At 42.4% G+C, this 11860-nt stretch overlaps 1 protein-coding gene across 1 annotated transcript; it reads right to left on the reverse strand.

Annotated features, from left to right (window-relative positions):
- LOC110437008 (homeobox-leucine zipper protein HOX5-like) lies at nucleotides 2464-7105 on the reverse strand. Its single transcript, XM_021464960.1, has 3 exons — nucleotides 6461-7105; nucleotides 5979-6361; nucleotides 2464-3141 (listed from the first exon to the last, which is right to left on the reverse strand). The coding sequence occupies exons 1-3, from the start codon at nucleotides 6579-6581 to the stop codon at nucleotides 2818-2820; spliced, it is 828 nt and encodes a 275-aa protein (XP_021320635.1). The 5' UTR covers nucleotides 6582-7105; the 3' UTR covers nucleotides 2464-2817.

An 11860-nucleotide genomic window follows, 5' to 3' on the forward strand; every position in this document is an offset into this window, starting at 1 on the left:
AAGATTATGAAGTCCGATCCGATGCCGTCCAACCGCGAGACGTTAATATTAAAGTGACATGTGCTACATGTTCGAGTTTGGTCAAACAAAAGTTTTGAAGACCACTAGAAAAATATGAAAAACTTTCTGAAGCTTATCCTAGTACATCTAGGCTTGTTTTAGTCAAACTTTCTGAATTTTAACTATCATTATCTGAGATTTTAAAGATTAGAAATAGAGATTCAAGCTAGTAATGGATTCGCTAGAAAAAAATATTTGATGAATGTATATACTTGGTTTCAAAATATTTTTTTTAGAATGCACGCAGAAATACTTGTACGACCCTAGTCTAACTGTGCATGCTAGCATGTTGCCAAGATAAGATGGGAAACAGATGACAGGAGGATAAGAAGAATAAGGCCTTGTTTAGAGCATCTCCAAGAGACTAGCTAAAATTATATTCTAAATTACAAGATTTAGTTATTGTGTAAAATAAAAAACTCACTCAAAGCATAGAGTTCCACAACAGCCTTTGTATAGGATAACTAGTGAGGACGACATGCTATATATGACAAGCGAAAGTTTAAGAATAGCAAACTTGCTATTTTAGCAAACCAGATAGCACATCTGTTGGAGTTTAATTTTTGCTTTAAAAATGTAAAAATAGCCTAGACAACATGATTTTAGCATATCTGTTGGAGTTGCTCTACTAAAAAATTTTCAAAATTCTCTATCACAAGACGTATGCATAAAATATTAAATATATATAAAAAATTAATTGTACAATTTACCTATAATTTGTGAGACGAATCTTTTAAATCTAATTAACCATAGTTGAACAATAATTACTAAATACAACCAAAAAATTTCACAAACTAAATAAGACCAGCAAAGGCTTCAAAGCTTTTGCGGCAAGTTGGGCGACGATGAATGGATAGGGAGGCAAAATGGATAGGGATATGCATGTGTTGCTTTGCATCGGAATTGAGATACTTTAATGGATTATGGATTCTAATTTTTAGTTTCAAGATTATGGACCCCAATTTCAGTTTCAAGATTATAGACTCCACTTTTTAGTTTCAAAATTTTGAGGATCTGTATGAGAATTACACAATAGTTTAGGAACCATCCATGTAATTATGAGCTATGGATCTGCACGTTAGTTCCATACTAAACCATTACGTGAGATAATGAGCTATGATTTACCGATATGATTTATGGATGTAGATATGCAATATCATAGTTTAAAAACCGAGATAAAAACCGTTCTATTTGTGTGTGTACTGTAGGCCCATGGTTCGGTATAACTAGCACGAGCAAGACTGGCCCAGCCCAAACATTTCGGTTGAGGCTGGCCCGGACCAAATATTGAGTATGATATTCTCTTTTGTTTGCATAGCTGCAATTTTCCCCCTTAATTTAACGCGCTTTGTGAGTCGTATCCACGTGTTCTACTGTTTGGGTTTTTGTTTATTACGCCGATTAATTAAGATCGTGTCAATATATTGAATTGAAGTATATTTAACTGACAAAAATCTCAACCAGAGGATAAATTCGAAACTGTTAAGTACTACTGTACGCGTAACGAAGCTCGAAGCAGATTTGGTACTGTGTTTACCAAAAGTTTGACGAAGACTGATCAGGAGACATCAATCAATCTTGATAGATTGCAGCGGCACCTTATTTCCCCGTTGCGACAAAATAGGGAACGCTGTCATCTCCTCTATGTCTATCCATTATCCACTCCCAAAGTCAGGATGGGCAGGGTTTTGTTGCTTTCATCTCCGTCATCCATCACAGCAGAATCAAAATTCGGCTGCTCATATGGATTGAACCTGGGCTACTAATTCCCAGTTAAGACACTGACATGAATTCGTTTTGCTGAAATTTGGCTTATGCTGACGCTTATGCTGAAATGTTGTGAGATGAAAACACTATTTGTTCATTAAAAAGTATTGCTGAAGTAGTGCAACAGAATAGAATATCGAGTGTTTGCATATAGTGATCATAATGTGAAACTTGATGTCGAGCTATAGTTCTAAGGCTTCTTCTGGCTCTAGCTCCTTGCTACAATACCGGTCTACCGCAGAAGCCACAAAACGTGGGTTTTCGGGCATTCATTTGATAGGGGACAGAACAATGTTGTAGAGTTATAAGTGCAGAAAGAGACTTAACCCCACAGGCCACAAGTTATGATAAACATGCTTTTTTCCACGCAAGGTCGAACCTCATTCCCAATTCATAGGAATATGGCAAACATGCTAACCACAAGTTATGGCAAACATACCCTTGTTATGGCAAACATGCTAACCATGGTTGTTCGTTTGGTTAATAAGCCATCGCCATGAAAACATTTATCTGATGGCATGAGAGGTACCATCACCTTTTAGTGGCAAATAAAAAAAATCTCCAATTTTGTTTTTAAAATTCTGTAAACTTTTTTGTAAAAACTCAAGTTACATACACCAAATCAAGGGACAGCGGTTGGATATACTTTCATCATCTTATTCACAAGCACAAGTTGGATATACATTTTCATGTCTAAAAGCAGCATAAAAACTCATGCGGGCTGCTAGTGCTGTAGTGCACAACAGGTCTCCACGTCCACTTATTTTCGACTTTTCGAGTCTTATGTTCAAAGCATATTATTTATATATGAACATATAAAATCTTCAAAAACTTAAACTTACAACATCAGTAACAATTCATTTACTTGAAAACATCTGACGGCATCACGGCACATAATTAACACAGTAATTATATGGTGCAGAAAAGGGTCGAAGCCAGGAGAGGATTTGCTCTTTGCACTTGATGCAGCCATCCCTCCACTGATGGAAATCAGTTCCAGAACCAGGATGTCCAGTTGGCCAGCTGCGCCTCCTCGGCGCCATGGTGGGTGACCCCGGCAGCGAACATGGCATCCGGGAGATCAAAGCTGCAGCCCTCGTCGCTGACCACACCACCATCCTCTTCCTCTGAAGAGAGGGCACCATGGCCAGTGAAGTCGCCGCTGCTGTGGAGGTCGTCCTTGAGCTGCTGCACCAGCAGTTTCTCAGTGCCTGACGCAGCGGTGTGTTCGTCTGGCTGGTCGACCTCTTGGGCAGCAGTGGTCGCCGACGGGGATGTCTCCTTGCGTTGCAGCTTATCCGTTAGGGAGATCACCTGTAGTAGATATTGCTAATTGTGTTAATCACAGTCATTGAAACATATTTAGCTGGCATTGTGATCTGATCTGATAAAGGGAACCATCAGCACATGCTACCCCTGGGTGTGCCATTTTTCATATAAGTTTACATTTAAGACAAAGCATGTGACAATCAGATATTTAAGTAGAATAGCAATGGTATGATTGATAAACTGTGGTACTGTTATAAAGAGGCCTTATGAAAGATGTTAATGCCATCTATGTAATTTGCGCAGATTTCACTGTGCCAATATTCGTATTTTCCTTCAAACATGATTAAACTGCAAACTCTTAGTGAGTCTGTATATATTCCCTCTACAAAATAGTACTAAACAAGCTTTCAGTAACACAACCTAGAAACGTGGATCAACCATCCCCAGATAGCTTTAGAATTGCGTTGAACTATTATCCTTGAAAAGGCCTTAGTGATTCTCCACCGGTCAAACAAAAAAATCAAGTGTCATGTTCAGTCAAATTGGATGTTTTAACTATTTCTACCCAGCAAACAATTTAGTAGTATCCCTATTTTCCAAGTAGTATTTTTCATCAGAAATGGTATGGGTTATACTTGCAAGCTAATCAGTACAATCTGATCTAAGTAAAAACTACAACAATATAACCATTGGTCTAACTAATCCCCATCTATTTGGCATTTCTACCTAAGAAGAAGAATATTCAAATTTCAAGAGATTATTAAAAGGGATGCATTTAATGAAGACAGCATAAGTGTTGTGATTGTGAATTCTGTGAACATTAGTTGCAATACTTTCCGAAGTTCTAAAACAGATAATAGATATTGAGGTAGGCATATTAATTACATCTGAACATTTTTAAGATCCAACCAGCCTCATTCGTAAGGTATGGAGAAAACAAATACAGTGAATAGAGCAATGATTGCAATATTAAATTAGGTCATTATCTTTCTTTGTATCTTCTAAATCTTGACATGTTTTACACATATACTAGAGCACATCTTCCCTAAAATCTAGCATTAGTTTGATATTTAAATCCAGCTCATTGTCAAACATTTAGACTTATTAAAGACATCTTAAGCTAGACTGTTCATTTTAATTAATATTTGCACATACACCTCTATAAGAATTGTCACTCAAGTCTAAACTAAACACTTACTTTGATTTAATTACAAAGGACCACTACTGTTGCTCATGACATGACTGAGTTTATTTGGTAATCTGTTTGCAGCAGTTGACAAAAAATAACAATACTTCACTATAAGTTTTTCAAAGGCATGATGCATAGATTAGAGCAATTAACTCTTTCACATCGTATAGGTTAGCATAAATTATTGGATTTAGACTTGGGAGACGCACGATAGGTACCCAAGATTCCTAAGCACTGCAGATTTGAATTGGATAATAGATAATACATCCAGTAGTGGGTCGTCGCTGATGACTACCTATCGCCAAATTGAAGGTGACAAAAGTGATACTAACTTATTTAATTTAACAAACAGTAAGCTGTCATGGGAAGACAGCTTTTTTGGCGCAGAGGCCCTTGAGCTTCCAGAAAATTTGAATTCCATGACCTACGTTTTTCTAGCTAAACCCTCAAAACTCCTTATAATCTTAGCGACCTTCATTACAAGGGGCTGTGATTGTCGATTGACAATTGCTCGGCATAAATGTCTTGGATGGGAACAGCATACGTAACCATCAGAAAGACGAGTTGACTATTTCTCACAGTAAGAATTAAATTCAAACTTTGGAAAGAACCTACTGCCAATAGCAACACTACTGGATACTGTAAGTTTTTTATTGTTTTGGGTGTATGGACGAAAGTTAATACATTATCTAAGCATGCTCATCTCAAAGCCATGTTTCAGTAATGTTTATATCATTGATGACACTCACTTGACATACATGCTGGGATTTCAAAACATCCAAACAACGATGATCATAAACTCATATTCATTATTCCTCAATCTTAGCTCTAGTTCCTAGGGATATGCACACACCTGCAATCTTTTTATCGCACCATGGGATGGAACTACAGACAATGATCTTTATTTAACAGAGAGAAGAGAGGCAAATAAAAAACATATAGTGGAACAGATACCCAAAGATACCAATACCAATTTAACTATCTCCAACAATCGTCACCCAAAACAAAATACAAGACCCATTTGTCGTTAAAGTAACGCTACATGTAAAAAGTTCCATACCTATTTTTAGTCTTCTTCAATAACAAGACCTAAAAGACAACAGTCTCTGCAAATGGGTCTCGAAGAGAGAGGATACCCAAATTTGGGTTATGCCTCTCCTGATACATAAAAATGGGTCTTTATGGGTATTCTGTTGGAGGCTTATAGCATCTCCAAGAGACTTTGTATATTCTTCCTAAATGCTAGGAATAGCAATTTTGGTCAAAAACTACCCTCCAACAGCTTCTCTAAATGGTTATCCAAATATAACCATTATCTATTCCGGGTTTTTCGCTAGCCAAATATAGAAGACGAGAATGACTTTCTAGAGTGCGTATGAGATTTAGCAAAACTGTTGGAAAATAAAAAAAATAGAAAGCAATTTTTTATGCAAATGACTCTCCAAACGATGATTTAGAGAGTGAGATTTAGAAAAGCTCTTGGAGATGCTCTTGGCAATAGGAACAAGTTCAAGGATCCGGATGGCATTTCCTATTTATTCAATCCGCCTAGGCAGCAGTGCGGCGACCATCCTATCCTAACTAACTGGGGAGCGAAGATGCCTGAACAACGCATGTGGTAACCGATGAAATGAAATCAAGTAAAAATCGATTAGCCGCGGAGACGAAGCGAGGTGAAGAGTCAGTCAGGTACCTGTGCCCGGAGGCTATCGTTGTCGGCCAGGAGGCCCTGGTGGTCGGCGGCGAGCGCGTCGTAGGCAGCCTTGAGGCGGTCATAGTCGGTCTCGAGCTGCTTAGTCTTCCAGCGCGCGCGGCGGTTCTGGAACCAGACGGCCACCTGGCGAGGCGCCATCCCGAGGCGGCGAGCCAGCTCGGTCTTGCGCTCCGGCTCCAGCTTGTTCTCTTCCTCGAAGCTCCGCTCCAGCAGCTGCACCTGCTCCGCCGTCAGACGGCGCTTCTTCTCGGGCGCCTGCTCGTCGTAGTACTCCTCCTCCAGGAGCTCCTCGTGCGTGGTGAAGAAAGGCCGCTTGCCCACGCGCGTCGCGTCGTCCATGCCCAGGACCGCCATCGGAACACCTGCGCCACATCATGACCACCAGTAAGCAATCGGGAGGTCTCAACTCAAGAACCGCCAGATCTGACCGACCCATGGTCCAGGCATAGTCACTGACGCACCTCGGAAGAAGCCGTTGCTGTTGGCGCTGCCTCCGCCGCCGAAGAGCAGCATCTGCGCGCCGCCGCCGCCGCCGCCCCGCCGCGCGCCGCCGGAGTCGAAACTGACCGCGCTCGGATCCATGCTATGCTGATTCTTGCCCGCGCCCTAGTCCCTTCCTCTCCCCAAGAACGCAACAAAACCCAATCTTGAAACCCGTACGCCGGTACGCGCGTGCGCGCACACGAACACAAACACAAACACAAACACAAACTTGAACGGATGCTAGGACCGCGCAGCAGCAGCGGACCGCCGCCGCCGCCGACAACACGATCGTGGCGGGCTCAGAGGAAGCAGGAGGAGGAGCTGAGCTTATGGCGGAAGAAGCTAGTGCTCCAGAGCAGCCGCGTGGACGTCTTCATGGGGTACAGCGAGAACCCCATGAACCCGCCGCAGGGCAAGGAGACAGGGGGGCCTTCCTCCGGCGAGCGGCTCCTTCCGGTGGCCGGGCGGACCGGCCAGGGGCCGAACTGCAAATAGAACTTCTGAGGAGGGGGTTGACACGGAGGGACGGGCCGATGATGGCAGCTCCGGTGGTGGATGCCGCTGCAAGTTTTTTTTTTAGACTTTTTTTTGGATGAATTTTGTGGCTAAAATTTAGAGGGTTAGAGATGACAGGGATTTATAGGACGAAGAGGACGGAGGGGGCAAGATGTGGGCCCGGCCAGGTGTGGTATTGACGAAAATGCCCTCACTGTTAGGATGTGATGTTGCCTCCTGATTGGGGGGATTAGGGGCCTTTTTTTTAATTAATTCGGAACATGATGCAGTTTTGGGATGTAAGTTGCCTCTGATGGCGGATCACGGACACGTAAGCGAAGTTTAAGGTAAGGCACTTTTCTTAATTATATGGATGCTGACTTTTCTAGCTTGGAAAGCATTTCTTGTTCTTTGTTTTCTCAGATCAGAAGTGGACTTGCATCAGAGAACTCCAATATGTGGACACCTGTTCATCTGTTGCGTGCTGGCAAGTCTACCAAGGGCCATTTAGTTGGTGAAAATATTTAGTTAGGTTAACAATTTCGTTTGTATTTGATAATTATTATCCATTCATAGACTAACTTGACTCAAAAGATTCGTCTCGCAAATTAAAAACGAACTATATAATTAGTTATTTTTTATCTATATTTAATACCAAAGGCCGTAAGATTCGATGTGACGGAAAATCTTGAAAACTTTGCAAATTTTTTCATAAACTAAACAGCCCCCAAGATTTCAATCCATGCAAAAAAAAGAAATGTTTTTAAAAAAAGCTTCCCAATTAACCTGTGTATCATCGATCATATGATGCACGAAAACTTAGGCCTTGTTTAGATGTGAAAACTTTTTAGATTTCATCACTGTAGCACTTTCGTTTGTTTGTAGCAAATATTGTTCAATCATAGACTAACTAGGGTGATTCGTCTCGTAATTTATAGGCAAACTGTGTAATTAGTTTTTATTTTCGTATATATTTAGTGATTCATGCATGTGCCGCAAGATTCGATGTGACGGAAAATCTTGAAAATTTTTTGGATTTTGGTGGGAACTAAACAAGGCCTTAAGTTTCATTTAATAAATTAATGAAACCGATTTCCATTTCAATCATTAAAATGTCTGCGAGACTGATATTCTGGAGGGATGGAAATGGAAATGAAAATTTTCATTTATCAGAACAAAAGTGATAACTGCTTTATGACTTATCTGAAAATTACAGTATAGCATAAAGCTGCAGCTGTTACTGCGTTTTCAGCTCAAGGCTAGCTGCAGTGTTTTGCAGCAGTAAAAAATCTGATGCAGCTACAGTGTCGATAAATTTTTATATTTTTTTTACTTAGCACAGTATTGCACTTGCTAACTAAATTGAGAAGTATGGGGAAATTACGACTGTGCACGAATTGTCTACAAATATAAATCATTATTATTGATCTCAGCCCATTTCAAGAGATCATGGCAACAAAATATTACACGTTTTTAACCACACAAAAATTGTTTTTTACGACCGTGTCTAGCACGTATTTTACTGAGAGGAAGTAGATAAACATTTCAAGCTACCCATCAACTGTAAGTGCCGAGCTTACCAAAAGAAGAGGAAGACTAAAAACATATAATAATAAAAAAGAAAAGAGAACCAAAAGAAACTAAGCATTACAATAAACTTAGGGCTACCTCGAGTGCGGGAGACTTGCCAATGCCCATTCAAAGGTCACCTAGGCTACAGACTCCTTTAACCACTGAAAGATCCAAATGGCTAAAGAGGGGTGAATAGCCTATTTAAAAATCTCTACAAACTCAACTAGACAAGTTGATTAGTAAAACAAATGACGAATCTATTCTAGCACTAGCTCAACTAAGCTATGCAAGCCACCTAAACAAGTCTAGCAAGAAGGCTAAACACTAAGTTACAACAACAAAGCACAATTAAAGTTAACTACACTCCTATGTAAGAAGACTAAGCTACACAAGCTGTACAACAAGTAAGAAGTGCAAGAAAGTAATGGAGTGGAGTGTGATTGTTATACCAACGTTGTAGAGTAGAGATATATCCAATCGATTACTCACAATCACAATCACAATCACAAAGAGAATCCTCGGCAAGAGATGACACAAGATTTTTTACCGAGGTTCACTTGCTTTCCGGCAAGCTAATCCTCGTTGTGGCGATACACCTACTTGATGGATCACGAGCTAATTGGCAATCCAAAGCCAAACCCTCAGCGGGTGCCGCACATCCACTCACAAGATGAGGATCCTCCAAGCCACGAGCAATTCACTAGAGTAGCCAATTGCGATCTCCCGTGGGAAAGGCTCAAGAACCCCTCGAAAATCACTTGGTGAGGCTCGAAACAATCTCCAATCACGAGCTCAACACCACCGCTGCTCCAAAGCCATCTAGGGTGTCGGAAAACACCCAAGAGTAACAAGAAATCCGCAACAAACTCAAGGATCAAGTGCCACTATATGCAACTCTCAATGCAATGCACTTGAATCTCACTAAGATTAGCAATCAAGCAAGGAGATGAGTAGAGGGAATGTTCTCTAGCTCAATGTATGCCTCAAGTAATCAAATGTGCAAGAGAGAATCTCTCCAAGCCGGCCAACTTCTAGTTATAAGCCTCCTCAACAAATAGAGTCGTTGGCTCTTTTCACTGGGCTGAAATCGGCGGCACCGGACGCTCAACAGGGAGCCACCGGACGCTCGACCCCCTGCGTCCGGTGCTCGGGAGTTTGCCATGTGTTCACCTTTGTATCTCGCACGTCGATCTCTAACGGCTACGTGCGAACCACCGGACGCAACCAAGTGAGCACCGGACGCATCCGGTACTCACTGGTCTCATGCGCAGAGAGTTCTGCAAACTCTCGACCTCACCGGACTCATGCGTAGAGAGGGTCGCAAAACGACTGCACACCGGACGCACCCTAAGCGTCCGGTGCTCTCAGTCAGAAACTTCCTACAGATGTCAGGCCACACCGGACGCACGAACAGGGAATACCCTGTGTCCGGTGCAGTGCGTCCGGTGCTTAACCCTAGTAGGGCTATGCACTGACAACACACTGGACGCTAGAGACAGCGTCCGGTGCCTCCGTGCACTGCGTCCGGTGAGTCCCGCGTCTTCCCCAAATTTCCCACCGACGCAATAGAAAATATACACTTAATTTTCTCAAAAGAGCCGAATCCCGCCTCGCAAGCTCGGGGAAAGGGAGAGAGGAACCCAAACCCCTCTCAACCCTAGGAACTCCACCTCCTTTGTAAAAAGAGCTAACACCAACAAGTGTCCACCACCAAAGTGCATGTGTGTTAGCTTTTCTCAAACATTTTCATCAAATGAGTTAGATTAGCACTTTACTAGATTCTAATGCATATGCTCAAGATATAAACCTAGTAGCACTTGATTCGAGAGATGACCGTGATTTCCCCTCTTGATAGTCGGCTATCTATCCTAAATCCGATCAATCACTTCTCTACTCAACTTAGACCGGCAAAAGCAAAACCCTGGGGGGCTCAAATGGCAAAACCCGCTGCAGAGAACTTCCCTTAGTGGAGAAGCCAGGCGATCTGCCGTCCCTGATCTCGATCCGCCGCCGCTCGCCGTTCCTTGCTCCCTCTCCTGGCCGGCCCTCTCTCTCCTCCGCCTCATCCTCCCGTCGCCGCCTCCTTATTCCCTGCACCCTCTCCCTTTGCTTCCCTATTGTCTCCTCCCCGAGTAGCCATTGCTCCTTCATCGTTCCCAGATCTAGATCTGCATCCCGTCTGCCCCTTTGTTTCTCAGGCTGCGGTGCCTCGCGCAGCTTCTAAGTTTTCTCGTCCTTGTCGACCTCGCCATCCTCTTCATCGCGCTGAGCTCTGAGATCAAGATTCTGGCCACTATCTTGGCCCTTTTGGGGGTATGGATAGCGGTGGTTGTCTTCAGCACGCTCTTCAGCTCGGCGCCCCAGATTCTGCTCCGGTGGTGGACACGATGCTTCTCGGCGACCTCACGTTCAACGACATATGGCATACCTTCAGGCGCCGGGGGCGTCATGACGTTCCTCACATGGAACTGCCGGGGCTCAGGCGGGTCTCTCAACAGCAGTAAGATGACCCATCTCGCCCGTCTAATTACCACTACTAAATCCCAGGTATGTTTTATTTCTGAAACCAGAAACTCCACTATTTCCCGTATTTCCCTTATTAATAAATTCAATGCTGCTGATGCTTTTGTGGTCCCTGCGATAGGCCAATCTGGCGGCCTTTGGTTGATTTGGAAGCAGGACGTTAGTGTTAATGTAGTTCATCAATCTCAGCACTTTATCTTTGTGGTTTGTTATAATAAGTTAGATAATCATCAATTTGGTTTAATCTGTATGTGTGGTGATCCCCATCACCGCCTCTTAGAAAATATTTGGATGCAAGTCTACTCTTTTGTGCAAGCTCATAATGATATGCCTATGTTCTGCATGGGGGATATGAATGAAATCATGCATCCTAATGAAAAACATGGGCCTGGAAGCCCTGATATGCGTCGTATTAATACTTTCTAGGATGTTGTCAAGCAATGTGGGTTTTTTGATCTTGGGTATAGCGGCCTGGCTTATACCTGGACCAACAGAAGATTCACTTCTTCCCCCACTTTTCAAAGATTAGATCGTTGCTTAGCAAATGCTGAATGGTGTATGATTTATCCCCGTACTACTGTGTTTCATTTACCAATGTTAATAAGTGATCATGCTCCTATTCTTGCTTTGCTTAACTCCCAAAGACGTAATACTGTTAAACCATTTCGCTTTGAAAATTGGTGGCTTTTGGAGGTGGATTATGACAGCACTGCTAAAAAAAGTTGGGCTAAATCTGCTAATAGAACCTTTCATCAGAAAACTAGATATCTTGCTACTGACCTTAAAAA

Source organism: Sorghum bicolor, chromosome 7 (assembly GCF_000003195.3).
Source record: "Sorghum bicolor cultivar BTx623 chromosome 7, Sorghum_bicolor_NCBIv3, whole genome shotgun sequence".
In the NCBI taxonomy this organism is placed as follows: domain Eukaryota; kingdom Viridiplantae; phylum Streptophyta; class Magnoliopsida; order Poales; family Poaceae; genus Sorghum; species Sorghum bicolor.